The sequence below is a fragment of the Passer montanus genome, unplaced genomic scaffold (genome assembly GCF_014805655.1).
Source record: "Passer montanus isolate IOZ18808 unplaced genomic scaffold, ASM1480565v1 scaffold2, whole genome shotgun sequence".
Classification (NCBI taxonomy): domain Eukaryota; kingdom Metazoa; phylum Chordata; class Aves; order Passeriformes; family Passeridae; genus Passer; species Passer montanus.
Genome location: NW_024366591.1, coordinates 6736035 through 6756400, shown reverse-complemented (window position 1 = coordinate 6756400; position 20366 = coordinate 6736035). Strand labels below are relative to the sequence as shown.

Sequence of the window (20366 nt, the reverse complement as noted above, 5' to 3'; positions counted from 1 at the left end):
AGAAGTGCTACAGCATCCACAACACTATGCATGAAGTTTTTTCCTAACAATTTCAGAAATCTCTTTGCTAGAAGACTTATATCACTGAGTTCAGGCCAATCTCTGTGGCTGTGTGCACGTGCATTGGTGACAGAAAGGCTTGGCAGGGTGGAAAGTGTTTGCTCACAGCAGCACTTTGCAAGACTAGACGGAGACTGCACATCCTGCTGAATAGTTTTAACTTACAGGAAGAGAAAATACATGGATCTTGTACATGAAATGCAAATTTCCCAGTTCAAATTTTATCTAATAAAATAATAATTTAAAAAAATAATCAGGATGTAAAAATACCTTTATGTTTTAAGGAAATACTAGTAGTCCTCTGACTCTTCTTTGTAGACTCAGAAGGGATTTTTTGATAGAGGTGTAAACCTTATTCTGTGCATTTTGAAAGCCACACAAACTATTTCCAGGAGCATACTAAAAAAATCATTTGCCCCTCAACTGATTGGAGTTTAAAAGCTTCAAATTCTGTCGAAATGATAAATAGGTTCTATGACAGTTGAAGTGTGAGGGTGAGTATCTGAGCATGCCGGAGATCTGCAGATACAGCAAAGCCATCTCACTAGCAGAATTTCTTGAAACCAAGGAGAAAATATATCATGTCAATTTCACAGTTCTTTACTTGTGCTGCTTTACATGTCCTCTGTATCTCAATATACTAAATACAACATTTCGTTTAAAAATGTGTTCCTTTAGTAGGATTTTTAACAACATTCTGGGCATGGTCTTTTTCAATGTAAAAAATCTGTATTAATAATTGTGACTTAGGTTAGAGTTTACTTTTTTCCTTTCTGTTGCCTTCTTCCTGTGGTGAAGTTGAATACAGAAGACATGACTATGGCTAACCTTTTGGCATAGAAATTTAAAAAGAAAAAGCTTCAAAATTACATAATGCATTTCTCCACTCCTCCCTTCCCCACCTTCCCCACCCACCTACAAAAGAACATACCTGTTTTTGTGATAAAAGGGAAAATATAACACTCAAGGACAGGTTAGTATTTGGTGATTCCTACTTAAAATTAATCAATTCAACAACAATAGATACAAATCAATGTAATTTGTCCCACAAAATAAACTGCTGGAATTCAAGTGGTAGCGATCAAAATCTGTGTACTTGTCTAGTTTAACCAGCTCCTTTTAGATCCCTTTGAACTCAGTTGGTATATCATCAGTATTGCTGCTTCTTACATTAACTCCCCTAGCAGCCACCTGCATCTTAAATTATCAAATATTTAACCACAGGCAATTTGTGCTTGGGCAATAAAGGCAGCAGGTAGATCCTATCTCAGGAACTTGTCACTAGAGCAGTAAGGCTTAGCTTTGCCTGAGAACTCTAAGGCACACCGTGTTCTAAATACAGAGAGATGAACGCTCAGCTGACGGCAAGCCTTTGCAATAGAAAGCATCACTAAACAACCTCAACCCAAAGGCAGAGCCCAGACTGTCCTGCCTTCAGCCATTACTATAAGTTCCCAGTGGGAGTTGGCAAAGGATGCTAAAGCCCCTGCACATGGGAGCTCTACTCTCTGTTCTTGAGAAAAAGGTGACCTAAACTGGTGCAATGTTGGGAAATTACAGGAGTGTCACCCTGCTGAGGTGGGCTGGTGAAATAGCACATTTACTAGGCATCAGTCAGCTTTAAGCAATAAGCTGCTAGGCCCTGTCAAACTGAGGAGGGAGAGGAGCACCAGTGTTTTGAAAACAGTCTAAGGTTTATTCTGATGAAAGATTACAGCTTAAATTAAGCTCTTCCTGCTTAAACAAGGTGTGTGCAAAGGAAAAAGGGGATTGAAAAGAGATCCTATGAGGGCATTGGTTGCAACAGAAACTAGAAAAACCAGTTTTGAAACACTTTTAAGACTTTGAAGTAAATATTTAGCTGTAAACAACCCAATTGTTTAGTATTTATATGTTCAGGAAAGTTTATTTACTGGATTTTATCAGGACTTTGATGTAAAATGATACCTCTCTGTGGATCAACACTCATATTTACATTAAGCCAAAACCACCACTGAAGTAAACTTAGAAACAAAATTTAAAAATTGCTTTTACCATTAAGCACTCTACAAATAATAACACAAAAATACTACTGCTAACCAATTTACAACTAGAAAAAAATTTCCTTCAGTTCCCAAAAGATTACATATCATTTCTTGAGATGACTGAAACATTACTTCCCGTATTTTAGTCACAACTGCTCACTCTGATCTAAAGTGCTAGTGACAGTCCACAATGCCTGTGACATCTACAGAATGTTGATATCAATTTTGAATTATAGTCACTAAGCTAACCATCTGACTATCTCCAGCCAGCAGCCATATCCCTTCTACAAATGTGAACAGATTTGAATTTTTAGTGTCTTAAATATTTGTTCATGTTTTTGGATACATACTTATCTTCGAACCTCCTCACCTTTCCATCACATGGACAGTGTTGAATTTAGTTGGTAGGGAAACACAATTTAATTCTTAGGGACTCTGAAAATTCTTGTAGCCCTTTGTAATGATGTCTCCCTCTTGCATGGATGCCCTAATAAAAGTGATGCCATAATAAAGTTTCATCCTGTTGTGCAACTTAGAGTGCCTTCTCCATCTTCCCTGCTGCCTATTTAAAAAAGCCAGCAGTAAGTATTGCTCTCCCAGACTCCTACATTTCTGTCAAATGCAGCTGATATTGGCCAACACATTCAAACGTTATTAGGGGACACAGAGAAAACATTTAGAAAGCATGCAAAAGGTCCCTTCTCTCCCAGTAACTTTCCATTGTAAGCCTTCAAACACCAAAGTTTTTCCACTTTTTTACTTTCTGACACTCACTATGTATTTCTGTATTCTACTCTACACTGTCTAGCTCCATTACCAAAATCTTCAAAATGAGGGTCTTCATTTGCTGCTGTCTCATCCTGATCATACTCCTGATCTGAAGTCCTTATCCACACCTTAATCCAGCACTATCCCTTTGTTTAATCATAGGACTAGTCAATGGAACATAGTTTTAGGTGTAATAATTCTGCCACCAACAGAACTACTGGGCAGTGTGCTTGGTTGCCTGTGCTGATCTAGGCTGTCCTTCCACAGCCTCAGACTCCATTGGCAAATGACAGCTGCTTAGGCCTGCAACTGCTCAGTTCGCTGCTACAATTGTCCCAGGCTTAATTAGCCAATCTTAAAAATCATATTCTTTATTTTATCCCAAGATTCAGAGTGGAAGTTCAAGATTTATTCAATTGTCCTAACGTAGGACCATCCCCTCTCTTAAGATGTTTGAGATTATGTTTCTTAAGGGTCTGTTTTATTTCGCACTGCAACCAACAGAAAGATCAGTGAATTTCAGAAGAATTAGATCTGGCAAAATTTAGCACGTCTGCAGCACTGCAGCTTCCAGAAACATTATCACAGCTGTTATTCATGCCATATAATGTGCATAAGCTCTTCAAATAAAACTGTCATTAAACCAAGATACCTTGTGTAGAGAATTCCAGTAGAGCAATATTGTTTGCCAGTGCAATATACGTTTTGTAGGTTGTTTTTTTTTTCCCCTTGACTTTCTTTGTATTGCAAAGCAGCTGCGCAGTAAGATTGTTGATACTGCGGTTCACCCTTTGAAGTGATATGGGTCACAGCAAACAGTTCTGGCTAAGGAATTTTCTAGGTGTTAAGTCCATAGGTTGAGGAGGAAAAGAAGAACTTGTCTACTTCTATTTCATGACAATCCTGAGCTCCAAGACAAATCAAATGAGTCACGCAGCAGCATTTCAGATGACCTGTGAAGGAAACTGACAAACTGTAACTTGTGATCAGGGATGTTTCAAGAGATCAGGATTTCATTTGAAACTAAGCTACAGTAGAACATCCACTTCCAGAACACCTATTCATTTCAAAATGGAATATTGCCATACACAGCTTGAAAGCTGCTGCATTTGGAACAAGAATGCCAGCCCTGTGCTGTGGTTTAGATTAATACATACAGAGAAATTAAAGAATCCTTGTTTGGTGCACACACCTGTTGCATAAAGATGGTGTTCTGAGCTATTGAAAAACTGACTACTAAATTTTCTTTAAAATATAGGTTTTAAAGAAAATAAAATAATTTACAGGTAGTATTCTACATTTTCTTGTATTAGCACTATGTCAGAGCAAATTAAAAACAAACAGAGAAAGAGTTTATGTGAGAGTAACTTGGCCATTTTTAAAGACTTATTGAATACAGAGAAGAATGCTGTTTTAAAGAAAATGCATGCTCTGTAATAAGCCAAACTTTGGCATTGCAGCCCTTCAGCCAGCACTGGACTCTGCAGGCACTTTGCTGATAACATTTCAGCCTCAGGAACTGATCTGCAGCCATTTTAAAACAAAGGGTACCTTTTTTTTTTAATGCAGAAGGTGCTGTGCCAAAATAAACTTCCTGCAGAACACCACTATGCTTTCAGCCTCTTGTAATTGAAAAATACTACTAACCATTGCTCCTAGCCTGAACTATTCCTCTATTGTACTGGAGCCTCAGGGTACAAATACAACATAAAATTTATGATTTTGCTAGAAAGTTAAACATGCTGATGAGATTATAAGCAATTAACTAAATCTCTGCATACATCACTAATTTTCTTTGGAGGTAAAACACAACTACCTTTACACATTTGGTGTTTATCGTCCCTGTTTGTTCCTGCCTCACACGTAACACTGGGATTAGAATGTCTTAACAAGTGGTGATGTCTTTGGATGCTAAAAAATAATGCTGGTAAGGGATATTATAATGTATTTTTATCACTTTTCTCTTAACACAGCTCCATTTCTTTATAAAAAGTTCCTTCAACCACATCTCAGCTGTTTCTCAGTGAACATCAAGTGAAATAACCCCAAAACAAAGATGAAGGGGAGAATATATGCATGCATCAGTATTAATGTTAACATATTAAAAGTTCACTTTCACACAGCAATTTTGGCTAAAAAACTTATATTCCTGAGACTATTGTTACAAGCAAGAACTAAAATACAAGAAAGAACTGAACAATTTGACCAAAGTCATAAAAGAAGCAACAGATAGGAACTGGACACTGTCTTGACTTTTAACCCCTGGACAGTGGCCACTGTCAATCAAGAATACACTTGAAAAGAAAGGGAACAAATCAGTTCTTGCTGTTTCTGATACCTTCCAGATAAACATTTCTACTACAGTAATTTGAAAACCTCCAGTACGTCCAGCAAAGCACTGCAACCACACGCCTATAAATGCATCCACCTCCAAGCAGCTCATTTCAGCTCACACTTGGCTTCTCTGAAGCTGCACACAGCCATCTGCTTCTGTTTCCAGGGAAAGCCCGGACAGATGTGCAGCTCGCATTCCTGTTTGGGCGTGACAGAGGCAGGTGCCTCTGGTTTGGGCAGGTGCAGGCGGCCCCAAACAGATGATGGGCAGGTGCGCGTGTGCCACCGCTTCCCGACAGCTCCATTCCCTCCCTGCTCCAGCCCCTGGATGTCACCTGCCCTGGGGGACACAGGTCACCCTCAAAGGCAGCGGGAAGCAACCCCACCTACGCCATGCAAACACCACCTCCAGCCTTCATGGGCTGCTGGCTCCTTCCAGCATACAATATGCAAGCAAGTGCTAACTATTGAACTCAGAAGTAAACGTACACTTTGACCAACACAAACTTGGCAGGAAAATGCCAATTGATACCAGAAATATTTATTTTCCCCTCTCTATAATAAGTTATCTCTGACTTTTTCAAAGCTGTCAGTTTGCTTGATATTTTGGGAGAGCTTTATTACCCTCACTACTGACAAACATGTTTCACTTCCTGCAACATTATTTGCCATGGATTAAAAATTAACAGCAATTTTGTTATCTGAAATTCCAGAGTGTCTTTTACCTCAAGCATCCTGAAATATTCTTTACCCTATATACAGTCTAAAAGCAATTTATAACTGAAACATTGCTGCTCTTTCCATGTTGCTGAAACTGCTAATTATGAGCTACAGGACAGTAAAGGGGAAAACTCACAGAAACTTTACACAATTATGCAGAAAAATGCAAGACTATCTTCCGCAAAGGAATAAAAATCATAAAAATCCTCTTTTTAAGACCCTTGCTCAAAACCTTGAGCAAGATTTTCTCCCTGGACAAACTGAATCCATCTAAACAAATTAATTTTTTTCACAAAGTAGAAGAGATGACCTACAACTCAGCTCTCTACGGCTACCTGAAAAGAGTCTGTAGTGAGGTGGGGATTGGTCACTTCTGCCATGCTTCAAAGTGAAAGGATGAAAGGCAAATGGCCCTAAGCTGCACTAGTAGAGATACAGGCTAGATAATAGGAAATTTTTTTTCACTGTAAGAGTGGTTAGACACTGGAGTAATTTGCCCAGGAAGGTGGTGAAGTCGCCACCTCTGGAAGTGTTCAAGAAGCATCTGAAGATGGCACTTGGGGACGTTATTTAGGGGTAAATATGGTGGTGCTGGTTGGGCTACATGATCTTGGAGGCCTTTTCCAACCTTGACAGTTCTGTGATCTAGTTATGCTGTGGTTTGTATTTGTGCCAGTTTCATATAATAAAATTTACACAGCTATGTGAATTCTGGCATTGGGGCTCACATCAACTGCAAAAAATGTTCGGGAAAATAGACTCTAATAATACTAATAAATATCACAAATTTTGTCAAGAAGAAAATGGGAAGAGTGAGGCAGAACACCAACCATGTCAGCAAGTTCAATGGGTTAGTTATGCCCAAGATTTCTTTTTAATACGGTTATGAACCAACAGCAGCAAAAAAGGTAGAGCTAGTTGTCAATAGACTAAGAAAACTTTATTCAGAACTTCAAAAGATGCTTATGAAAATAGCCACAAATTTAGAGATGGGCCTTTGAAAAGTGCTATAAGCAGAGCATAACTACAGCTCCTGAAACATAATTGTATTTGCACTAATGCTTGACCCATGTAAGTGCAGTGGAATTGCTCTATTTTGACTGGTTCATTTAAGATCTTGAGTATATGAGAAGAATATTTCTAATTTTGAACAGGGACTGAACCAATTCCAACTTGAAATCACATTCCATACTGCTGCACTTTAGTTCCAGATTAGCCCAGAACACTGAGGAAACCTAAAGACTGCAGATGAGAAAATGGGCTGGGAAGCAATGCCAAGATCAGCAAATCACCTCAATTCCCCCTGCTCTACACCACCTGCCAGTTACAATCCCGCCTATAATTTTTAAAACACTTTTGACAGATGCAAATTTTGAGGGAATACGAACCCTGATTCAGTAAAGCATCTGGGAATGCACTCGAATTCCATTTTAGTTAATACTAATGTACATTACAGAAGTGGGTCCTTTGTATATAAGAAGGGTTTATCCCTAAGACCTTTACAATATTCTTACTTGCATTTTATGTTTCACTCAATTCTATTAGACTTCAAGCAAATATTAATTAGAAAACAGTCACACAGACACAAACATACACTCCCTGGAGGAAAAAAGGATTTTTTTCAATAATCATATTTTGAAAAATGCAGATAGCTCACAAAGGCTGTTTGGGGTCTGTTTGGAAAATATCACACATAATGGTGTTGACAAACATAGCTTGGCTTGCCAACACATCAGGAGACTGAAATTATTGAGTCTTCAGAATATGGGTATTATTTATGCCTTTCTGTCGGCATGGCACAGAAGAAAAAACACAGAACAGAGGTAGCAAGATCTTTTAAATCTGAGGGATCCCAACCAAGACATCTACACTACTACTTATGACTCTAAAACATAGTGATATTTTACATGGATGTGGCCAAGTACCCCTCAGGAAAATATTCAGAGAAAAGTTCCTTGTGTAATATTGGTAGAATACCAAGGTAAACCAAAGTAATTTTGCTTCCATGACACTGCACAATGAAAAATAGTCAAAAATTCTGTGCAACTAAAATTCTTTCTAAAGCTATTTCCAGCTTTCAAGCTAGTTTGCTGAGTTTGCTGAGTACTTCTTATTATTATTATTCCAAAAGCTAATTAAATAATACCTAATACATATTGTGTGAAAGTTCATTTGCAACCAAGCTGTGAAGAGTCTCTGAATCTTATAATTTCATCTAAAATGATTGTACTAATTTCACATCAATAAAAATTTTAAATACCAAATAGCTCTTTAAAAATTGAAGGAATATATTTCCGTGCTAGACTGTCTTATATCTCATACATACGCAGCCAAACTGCTCCTTTTACAAGCAGGACAAAAGATGTTATTACTCTTAAGCAGATATTCTGGCAAAATGGGACATTTTAAAGCAAGCTATCAAGGGTTTGCAAATGCCCTAAATTCCAGCCGTGATGTGTATGTCCACCCACACACCTGCTATTAACTTTGATTTCCCATTTGCTGACATACATTTCACTTCTAAAATAATTTATCAGGACCCAAAACTAATCTACTGATTTCCAGTTTTTGGTTCCTTTTTAACCAAATTTTTCCATTTCATCTTTGGTCACGACTTTCAGAAAAGATGTGATTCACAGCTTTACACCTTTTTAATATTGTCACATATTTAGAGAAATCTTAGAAAAATGTAATTGTGTTTATAAGTCATTATGGTTTTTCCTGTTTGGGCTATATTTGACATGCATTATTGTAATTGCACTTGTAAACCAGGCCCAGCACAATATAAGAAACAAGTCTGGAAGCACAACTGCTGGTGCCTCTTTTTCTCTGCAATGGCCAAAAGTTAGACTGATGACTCTCTGGGCTTTTTGCCAACACCACACACCAGATTAAAATAGAAAGAAGGGAACTAGACAACCTGGGGTCCAAAATTTAATTCTGACCTTATGTCTAAGCTCTATGGGAGGCTTGGGCAAAGTCAAATGCTAATCTACCATATAAGGGGGGGCACCACAAGAAAACTAGAAAAAAATCTAACCAGAAAAATGTATTTTTTATCGTGTGCACATTTTGGCATTTTGAAACCATTGATCCTGAAAAATAATCAAATCTTCATGTATAAACATTATGTTATTCTCAGAAAGTAATATTTAATGTACAGTGTTGTTACATGTTCACAGCCCACTTTCTTTCAGCATGAGATAAACTATATTTTTTATGGCTTTAACCCACTTTATTCAAAGTAGATTTTTCTGTTTCACAGACTTGTGGGTTTATGGATCTTATTAACTCTGAAATATGGACAGCATATTAGAAAGTAGATTTGAAAGGGAAGGCTGAAGCGCTCTCTTAATTCCATCAGAATGGGCTCTATTTATATTTCCTCTCATATTTCATAGTGGAAGTTAAGTATTCTGCTAGAACATATTTGCTAATTGACTTTTTTTTAAAACAAATTAGTGTTCTTCAAAGAAATATTTACAATAAATAAACATTTTTTTTCTACATTTAAATAATACTATAAAGGTAAGTCCAATATTGCAAATAAGAAAATATCTTCATAAAATTTTGCAGATGCTGACTAATTTTCCATTTTCTTTGGAAGCTCTGTGATTTAGCTGTTTCTAGGGATTGCTTTTAACTTTTCAATGGAGAACAAAAACTATGGTAAACAGATTAAACTCTATTCCTGATTTCTTACTGTAAACTCCATTTATTATTCAACAACATGTTAGTGTAAGTCATTGCACTTGGATCCTTTGATTTTAAACACAAATATATAGAAAATTAAGCTGTTAAATACCTATTGATACCTTATTCACTAACTATTACAATAACTCAATAACTATTGAGCATAACTCAAGTTTGTAAAATGCCTAAATAAACACAGTAATGAATAAAAACTGTTTAAGCTATTCTGAGAAAGGATCTTGAAAATTAGATGCATGAATGGTAATTCTCAGAAATCTTGCTTTACTGATCATTATTCTTATAATATTTGGATAATATATTCTATTTATTTAGTCCCCTGCCCTTTCAAGAGAGAATTCCCAGGACATCATTAAGTTCTCTATTCTTGATACAGCTTGACAGGACACAGATACACATACCACTGAGAAACAGCAACTTTTTTTCCACAGGGAAATTCAGGTCATGAAAACACAGGAAAAGAGGTTCATTTGAAGGCAATGAGGGAAAGAGTTTTTAAACTCTTATTTACGTATTCACAACCTCAGAAGAGGAAGAGACCAAAATCTTTCCTTGCTATTCCCTTCAGAAGGATTTATTCTGGCTCAAACTATTACCAAAGGCACCACCATGAATTTTGATAGAATAAGACAAGGAGATGATCCACAAAGTGGCCTGATACAAAAAATTTCAGCTGTGTTACATGGATAGAAACCAACCATTGTGTTGGTTTCTAGCACAGCAGAAGGCATTTTGGGACAGTGCATGAAGTGCTTATATAAGCAGCAGAATGACATAACTTTGGAAAGGAGTTGCCAACGGCAGAAGTCAATTCCAACAACATTCTGTCCATTTCATAAAGTGATACATGACTGTGTACGACCAGCTTCACACTTCCTGCACTTCTGTGTGCACAGCTGATCTGCCATAAGCTTTGTGAGTAAATTACAAAATCTTATGAACAACTTTCAATCAGCACAATGCTGATAAGTAGCATATGTTGATAAATGTTATGCGTTTGGATGCAGATTTGTATTTCCAAAGAGCCACAACACAAATGAATCAAACAAAGACCTCTAATTCAAGCTGAATAAACTCTGAAGCATTTTAGAAACTTATGAACAATCCCTGTAAATGCATCTATAAACAAGTTGTTTCAACACTTCCTGCTTGGGCTTGATTTCTTTTATGCTGTTGCTGAATGACTGCCATGCAGACTTGAGTACTTATCCTCCCAATGCTGAGTGCAACACCATGTGCAGTAATGTATCTGACAGAAATAAATCCTACATTTCTGCTGTGTTCCATTTGCCTTCATTTCATTGCTTCTTTTTTGTTACACAGTCAGCTACAAATCAAATTTGTGATAACCTTGAAGAAACCTGTAGGAGCCTGGACTTCATCTGTTATAAGGAATCAAATAATGGAACTGGAATAACACTGGTTTTGTTATTTTGGTACTTGTGCACTAGAAACAAGTGGTTAGTAATAGGAGCATTACCTTGAGATCAACAAAAAAGTACCTTCAAAATTCTCTCATGGACTGTACAAAGAAACATAGGGAATTTATTGGAAATACAAGCAAGATTTACAGAATAAAGATATGTTAAGGTTCTAACCATTTCTAACCCTTTCCTACTTACTTTTATGTAAACCCACAACTCAAATAGGAATTGACATGTGGAGTCTGTGCTACACAGACATTGCTAATACTTTGATTGTAATTTCAGGCTATGAAATCAAAAATACTCTGGCATAATTTCATATGCAGGGAGAACTTTTTAAATGGTTCTTCTGCAACAACCATCTAGGAACCTTCAATCCGCACATGGAAAGGCAGAAGATGAGAAAGGAAAAAACCAGATTTGCGTGGAGTATATATAAAATATTTAAAAGATCTTCCAAATAGTTACAGAACAGTGCGATTCAAATGGTTTTCACTGAAGTGAGTCACATTAGGTAACTTTTTTCTGGTTAGGTTTATATTGTTTATATTCTCCCTCAAGCAGTAATACCAAAATTTCATTTAATCTAGAGATTTTCATACAACTCACGTCCAAAACCAAAATCCTCCTCAGTTAAAAAAAATGAAGCAATGTTGTATGCCAGGATTCACGTTACCGATTTTTCATCACATGGAAGTCTGGAAGCTAAGGAATGAAGAAATCTGAGAATAATTTCCTCACTCTAGGACTGCAACCACTACAAAATGTCCCTTCCATTTTAATTTTTTGTATGATTAACAAATATAAGTATTCACACAAAATGCAGCACATGAAAAGCCTACATATTTACCTTGACCCTTAGCTCCTATATCTGTAAAAAACCTAATGTAGAATGATTTACCCCCAAAACATTCATCACAATGTTTCCATGAGTATTTCACGCTACACAATTATTCCAGTCCATACCTGCAGGCCTGTCAGTTGAGCTGCTGATTTCCCTTTGAGGCAGAGAATGAGTGCCAGAAATGCATTTAAGTCCTCCAGAGAGAGGCTACTGACCTAAAACAGATGAAAAAATGACACATTATCTGAAGGCTCTGAAGAGGACCTTTCTGAAAATTGAATCGTCTTGCTCAAGCACATCAAACTTGGAACAGTGACCTCACATAATGATCACCACAATGAATGCATCACGTAGGAAAGCTCACAGGGAACAAAATACTTTCTTTCACAGCTTGAATGACATACATACCCCAATGCTTGTGTATAGTGTATACACGTGGATTTCCACACACCAAACAAAATGCCCACCCTTCATTTTTCCTTTCTCCACTTCCCTCGGAGTTTATTAATAACAGGAAATTTCTCCTTCTCTGTTACATCAAGCATAGTTTAAAAAAAAAGAAGACTTTAAAAAAAATTTCTTTATAATCAAGACATAGGACAAAAACCACCTCAATGAGCCACACATATGATGACCATCAGGAATTTTAAGAATTGCTTACACATTTTTCTGTTAGAAATGTCAAAATATTCTAAAATATTTCAGTTACCTATTTTAACCTAAATTTCAGGATTTATCAAAACATATTTAATTTCTTTCCACTTTTAAGGCTACATATGGAAGCAGGGAAAACTAAAACCTAAAATGTTCAAGTGGGGAAAAGGAAATGACAAGTCTATATTGACGTAACAGTTCACTTCTATCAGTAAAGGGGGAATGGACACTTCTGCTGTGAAAAAGTGTTGAGATGTTGCAGAGGCACATGATCAGCTTAGAAGAAAAACAGCACCTTGAGAGCAGCTGGCATGACTCCGTGACAGTACCAGTCGAGTTCTACTCCTTTCCTTCCTCTTAGAAAACACTGTATATTACACAAGGGCACCAAGACCACATCTGTAACAGCACTCGAAGATATACAGAGAGCTCCAAGGTGAGATCCACAGAGCATTACAATTCCTTATCAATTGGAACTTGAGGAAGGTTTCTCTTGCAAAATGTGGAAATGTGCATTGTGGGTGTACAGAACACTTAAGAGGCTGCCAAAAACTCTGCATTGCCTTTCTTTTCATAGGATAAAAATCATTCAATGACGATTCAGATTTTTTTTTTCTTTTGGTAAATCAAGCCTCACTGCTTGTCCCACTGTAAAATACTTTCTCCTCTATGATACCGTTAAATCTTGCATAAGGTGCAAGAATGTGGGAGATATCAGAAACATTTTAAGCTTTCAAAATGCTCCTTGGTATTCATTATCTCCACCTGTCTGCCAAGATCTGATAATGGCCCTACTTTACCCTGTAATTCAAGTCAGGTGTCACCTTTGTGTAGATGGCAACAGGAGGGGTTTACTAAACCTGTACATTTCATACATTGAAGTAACAGAAAAAGTTACTTTTATCTATAAACAGTTCTTAATACCTGCACAATTTTGTCCTAAGAAAAGGAAATCAAAGATTGCTTGCAAGGACAACAGCAAGAAAATTTCCCTAACAGAGCAGATCACCCAAAAATGCTTATGAATGTCAAAACACTTCTTCAGAGAAATATTTTATTCAGTGATCAAACTTGGTGAGTTATCACAGTTCCACTGTCACATTAAATCCAAAACTGCTGGAGATTGAAAGAGAAAATTCCCCTTTGTCTGTTTGATTTGAACTCATTCACTGTTTTGCCAACTTTAAAGACAGATCTAATATTTTGTAATTTTTTCACTATTTTTGTTCTTAATTTAAGAGAACATTTAAAAGGTACCCTTGAAAAAAACATTTTACATATCAACACTTTTTTTACATAGTTAACGTTTATTAATTGGAATTTTTTTCTTACTTTAAAAAAATGCATCTAAAGTTTTCATTACATACTTGCACATACATTCTGAGGAAGCCAGATGGGTTGGTTAGTATGCTGGTTCCTGCAACACCCTCATTTTTAGCTTAGATTCAGTTCTAAGTAATGAAATTTTTAAGAATTTTATTTTCCCTCATATGAGCTGAAGGACTTCAGGCCTGCTTCAAGGCAACCTATAATTTTCTCAGCTTAAATAATTTCTGAGGAAACAATTCACCTTCCTTCTCTAATAAAAGTTTAAGACCAAAGTGTAAAGACACGAGTCAGAACACAGCTAGACAAGCCTTGTTTTCTCAGCTATAAAACAAATGGAAGCAATATGGCCAGCTCAAAGCATGGCTACTGACACTCTTGCCCTCATGTTTTCCTCTCAAACATCCCAAGAGAACAATCAGACAATATCAGAGAAATAACCAAAGTTTAAAATAACTCAGCAATGAAAAACATTTTACCCCAAATCAATTCCCCAGTGTGGTTCCCAGGGTAGACTGTATCACTGCAACTCCGAGGACAGAAGAGAATCAGGAAAATGGGGCAGTTCTTGAGAAACTGGCACTGCCATGAAAAACCTTCCATCAAACTGAGCCCTTTGTGTGATCTCTCTGCTCTTACTCCTGTTGAAAGCAAGAGCTGTAAATCTGATTTTGTCTCTGTTTACAAGTGGCCATTGGATAATAAGTTCTGAAAACCATTTTTCTGACAAGTATTTTTTTTCTATTTTATTAGTATCCTGTGATCAAGGTTCAGTAAATCCACATCTCTGTAGGTGTTTCATCCTGTTAGTCCTCTTCTTAATCCCATTAAAGAAACCCTTCTCAAATAATTCAGTTATTGTGCTATGAAAGGATGCACAGAATAAGTCAATAAATAAGTGAAATATTGATAAATTAAACTGCATTTTTATATTCTAATAGGAAAAACACTTCAAGTATGTTAAAAGGTATTGCTGACTTGAAACTGCAAAGCATGAAATGATGTTTAATAAGTATTATCTGCAAAAAAAAAATCAATTTGTATTCTGTTATACAAATATTAAAGAAATAAAAAAGACCCATACAGATTTGTGTAATTCCCATATGTACTTCCTCAATATGTCATCTAAGTTTGAGTAAACATATGAAGGGAAATTAAAGGAAAATTCAGGGAGAACTTGTTTTCATGTATCACACACCAGTACAAATCTGTTACTGAGGAAATTGAAGTCTAAAAAAGCAAAACAAAAGACAAAATGCAGTTCAGTTTAAGCACAAGTGAAACCTAGCTTATCAGATTAGATAAATGCATCATTTGCTCATCCTCAGAGAGGAAAATCTGCTTCTGAGATCACCACTGAAATGTGGCAAGTACAGACAATATATTAAATACCTAAGAGAAAAGTAAATAATGAAGCAATGTTGTATTTAATCTTGTGTCCCTTTTTATTGCAATTAAGGTAGTCTGCAGAATGCCAAGTATTTGGAATTATAACAGAAGTGCTACCTAATGATCCCCTATTATTTAGAATTTAATGAGAAGAGCCATATCCTCAATTCTGGCTTGAAAATTAGTAGACTGACAAGAAGGCATGAAAAAGTAGTGAGAGCTGACTAAATATTTATATTGTCTGTTTGCACAGTCTGCCTAGTCACCTGAGAGAATGTCTCCTTTTGATGACACAAAGGAAAGACAAAAGGAGCTACTTTAATTTGCAAACAGGTCCCAAAGAGCAGGGGAAATCCCTCAGTTTATACTCTCTCTGCTAGACTGCCCAAGGGGCTGTGTCATGGGCACGTGAGAGTTATGATTAGCTCCTAAAAACCCCAAGTATTTCTTGAACAGGATGGTGCACGCTAAGTGGAATAATTAAAAATACTGTAATGCAGTACTATTATATTTGATCAGCTATGCCTACAGTAAGGATTAAGAGGAATGCCCAGCACAGGCTAGCAAAAACCACTTTCCTTCACACTTACCAGGACTGACAGCCCTGACTGAGGAAAAAGCAACTGTCCCTCTTACCTGCATCATAAGATAGGCCAGCAAGCAGCAGAATCCTGCAACAGGTGCTTCCAGAGCCTGGAGTTCTTCCATCCCATCTTGAAGGTGAAAGCATGCCAGAAATGTACTATAGCGCTGCTTCTCCACGTCAGGCCCTTTGGCAAGCCACAGTGTTTTCAAATTAGGTGTTCCACCTACAAAAGAAATCCATTATTTTATTTTGGCAGCAACAAGATGAAACATGTCTACCTCATTACAATCTGAAAGGAAATGACTGCTCTGGCAGGAAAGGAAATGAAATGCTCTTGGCACTTGCCAGGACCACAGAGTCAAAAATAAAATGTATTTGACAAAACTTGTGATTGAAAAAAAAAAACCAACAACAAAAAAAAAGGCCTGTAATTTAAACCAAATTTATTGAATACAGGCATGTTAAAGCAGAGTGGACTGAATTCAGCACTTACAATAACAGACTCAACCTTGAGACAGCAAGCATTTAACCTACGCAAGGGCGAAGTTTGCCTGCAAGTGTGTTCTTTCCCTTGGGAATGCACAGCATTAAATGAGGCTCACTTCATCGTAAAACAGTGATTCAGCAGAGAACCACCAGCTCTGGTTTTCTCTTTCTCTGCTGGAGTTAACGTACCGGGGTCCCCAAAGGATGCTCACACTGTCTCCCTCATGATCACCTGTTTCAATGAACACCTAAGCCACTCGGTGGAGAGCAGGCATTCTCCACTACGCCTTGTGTGGGTTTGGCTCCTCTGCAGCATGTTCCAGTTTGGGAACAAAAACCAAGGCGATCTGGTATTTTTCATTTCCTAGGCTACTGTATGAAACACTGTTACAAACACACACAAAAGAACTGTCATCAGTTATGAATAATGGATCTTTCCAGACTCTCTCTAGTATCATTTATACTTGTCTCTAAATCCTTAATATTTACCCCATGCTGCCATCTCCCAGCTTGTGACACATGTGGGCTAATGCAAAATTTGCTCCTCATTTAAATTACATTTAATCTGTTATCAAAATAAACTGTAAGGCATGTGAAATAACAGAACAGAGAACTGGTTATGCCTGAGAATGTCAATAAAAGACAGAATCGTACCATAAAGTACGGCTGCTTCTGTAGTTAAATAAAATGAGGTGTGAATTTTAAATGTGGACTAATTAAGCTACATTTGGTAACACCTCTTCCTTTATTATGTGACACACAGCAGCTGCAGACCAGTTAGGAACACTTGGTGATAATAAATGGTTAAAGTGACAAGGTGCTGAAATCTACATAGATGATGTTTATTTAGCCAGGAAAGCCCATTAACCAAATGGTACTAATCCTTTGGAGAGGGGGAAACTAGAAGAAAAGTTAGTATTTTCTTTCCTTATCTCCCTGATGGATGTTTCCTTTGCTGTTTTCAAAGCTAACTCTCCTGACAGAAGTTTTAACCATAAAAAGAACTACTATCATAAAATCCCTAAGTTTCTAACCTTATTTCTAAGTTAAATGTATTATTAAGAAAAAAAAAAACCAAAAAAACAAACCCAGTTGCTTGCTTGAAGGTAGAAATGCAGAAAAGAGATAAAATAAATAGTGGCAGTGAGTGGGGTAGTACAGACAGCACAGCAAGACTCACATTACTGATTTTGATATTGGAAATTGCTGCCTTAAGTAAAAAAAAGAACAGTAGAGACTGACTTCTAGGAAGAAAATGAAATATAACACACACAAAACAAAACAAAAAAAAAGACAACTTTTGCTACCAAGCCTAAGCAACCCTGACTGCTGTACATGGGTAAACTTGAGTTTAAACTATTTGAGTTTACCCATGTACCCATGGTAAACTGAAATAGTTTTGATGGTTTCTGCACCATCAAAAGAGATGATACAATGAAGAGATGAAAAGAAGAGATATGCCAAGAATGAGTCAAAAGAAAAGTTCTGTTTTGCATCCAGGGGCATACTTAATAACAGAAATCCTTCTTTCTTCAAAGTAAAACCATTAACTTTGTCGATATTCAAGATTACAGATCTATATTGAGAGAACTCAACAAAAAATTCAAGACATCTCTTCCATAAACAGTTTCTTATACTTTCAGAAACATCTACTTGTGCCTGGGAATAAAAAGGTACAGATAAATTATGAGTTATTTACTCTGGGAAAAAAAACCTGATGCTCTCTCCTTTTGGAACACACCAACAAAAGGCACTTTTTTCTGAAGGGTTCTCTTCTTCAAGTAATAAAATTCCATGTAATACCTAAGACTAATCTATTAAATCAAATGAAAGATAAGTAAAACAAAGAAACAAATATCCTAAAGTTTAATGACTGTCCCATCATACATGTAGTCCACAGCAGATCTAAGATTCATCTACGGTAGACCCGCAAAATGTTCTCTGCTTTACATACATCCTCACTACATTATTTACAGTAATTAGAAAACATTTCTGAAATAGAAATTTACTTGGATAGGCAGGAGAAATATTATATTTTCTGAACATGTCTATACATTTACTAAATTAATCTGAAAACGAAAACTGAATAACAAAAGGAAAACACACCAAAACATATTTATATGTACCTAATTGAAACATCTTTACTATAAAGATTAGTAATGATAAAACTATCTGTTGGGGTTGTAGGAACCACAATCTCCCATGAATTACACAAACATATGCAAGCATAATTACTCTCAACACGCACAAAATTGTGTGAAAACCATATTCAGCACTATGTCAACTGCAGTCCTCAGGTACCTCAAGAAGAGGAGCTTTAAAAAGACCTCCATGGAAGTGAGATATTACTTGCCTAAACACAAAACCAGACAACACACAAGTTAAAAAAAAAAGCATGGACAAATCACTTTTTACCTTTTTTCTTTATACTCACACATTTAATACCATTATCATATAGAAAGCAGCATGAAAAACAAAAGCACTTCAAGGGACTACGTAAACATTTACTTCATCTGTCTGAATTTCAATAATCGATTTATAGATATGTAATACATGCAAAAGTTGTGGAATACATTAATTCTATTATATCATCTAACTCAACACTTAAACAAAGATGATTCTCACATTTGTAGCAACTTTAAACACACAATTACTGTGTATATAGATGTATAATAGTAAATGTTAATGTATATTTGAAGTAATGACTATTGAAATTTTATTTTATAACACCAGTAATAGAACTTCAATACTTCTTCATTTTGACATGCTCATGTAAAATACCAAGCAATGCCAAGCAATATAAATAAGTTTATAAAAATGTACTTGCTAGGAACATTCAACAGTAACGTCTGAACAACTGTGGCCAAAAAACTCAAATGCCAATTAAATCTGACCATTAAAGACAGAGACAGCATTTTGAACTTAAACATATTCATGACACATTAATGAAGGATGCAATGATTAGAATACCGAAAGTACATCCAAACTCTGGTATGAAGCTACAATATCCTATGCATTGTCAGAAATAAAATGAACAGCAGAATCTATACATTTTCAGCAAAGACTTTAGAACTTTTTCCGTTCCACATAAACTGCAGACATATCAAATATAGCTGCTATGTTCACAAGATATGGATGTCAAACAGTATTTTCCTAGATCATGGATCTTCTAAGAAAATTGATTTGCCAGTGACATTTTTTATCAATATAAGTGCTGCTCTGTCAATGTGTGGAAATCATGATCATATTCATTTAAGTGAAAAGAAACATTCTAGAAGGAAGAAAGAGACACAGACAATGCATGCAAGCACAGATGCTAATTCAGAAGACTGTTTCTCAAAAATAAAAAATATAGTTAATACATACTATATTATAAATATATTTTATCATCTTACTTACCATCCTGCCTTTAGGATTCAATATTTCATTTTTTAAAAAAGCTAACATTCAATCTATAACCTTTCCAGATGCAAGATACTTCTGCTGTTTTATACACACACAAAGTTAGTAGGAATTATACTTTTTTTTAATGATCAATGCAAAATTTAAAGTATTTATCATTATGTACACTATAGTTTAAAGTTCACAGTTTCTTTAGACTTTTTGATCTAAATCAAACTGGAAGAGAGACAGGATTTTCCATATATTCTCAGTACAGTTCTAAGGTAGTTTTGATGATCAGGTTATCATCTTTTTCCAAAAAAAAAAAAAAAAAATAGAGCCTTCCCAAATTAATTGCACTTTTGCACTTTCAGTGTTTCAAACAGGTTTTTGGTAAAATTCTTTTTTGTCTTTTTGAGTAACCTGATCTTGATTGGCAGCCTTGAACTCTAACTTCCTAAAACAACTTTAAATTTAGCTCTAAATATGATCCCTGTCTGAAAAATGTGATGTGCTGTTGAGAACCTTATTTGGTGAATTAGAAAGTCATGCTGTGGAAAATCAAAGATGCATGAGCGAATGTAAGGCATACAAATATGGACTGCAAAAATTTTAGAAAAATATTTGTCTGCTGAAGGAATGACAACAGAGCACTAAAA

At 36.1% G+C, this 20366-nt stretch overlaps 1 protein-coding gene across 2 annotated transcripts in view; it reads right to left on the bottom strand.

Annotated features, from left to right (window-relative positions):
* The window catches only part of FAM120B (family with sequence similarity 120B), a 48378-nt gene that overhangs the window by 13694 nt on the left and 14318 nt on the right, over positions 1-20366 (bottom strand). For both annotated transcript variants that reach the window (XM_039707538.1, XM_039707537.1), the window contains exons 5-6: positions 15891-16063; positions 12008-12100 (exon numbers count right to left, since the gene is read on the bottom strand). In XM_039707538.1, coding sequence (XP_039563472.1) covers positions 12008-12100; positions 15891-16063 — 266 coding nt within the window. The remainder of the gene's footprint in view (positions 1-12007; positions 12101-15890; positions 16064-20366) is intronic.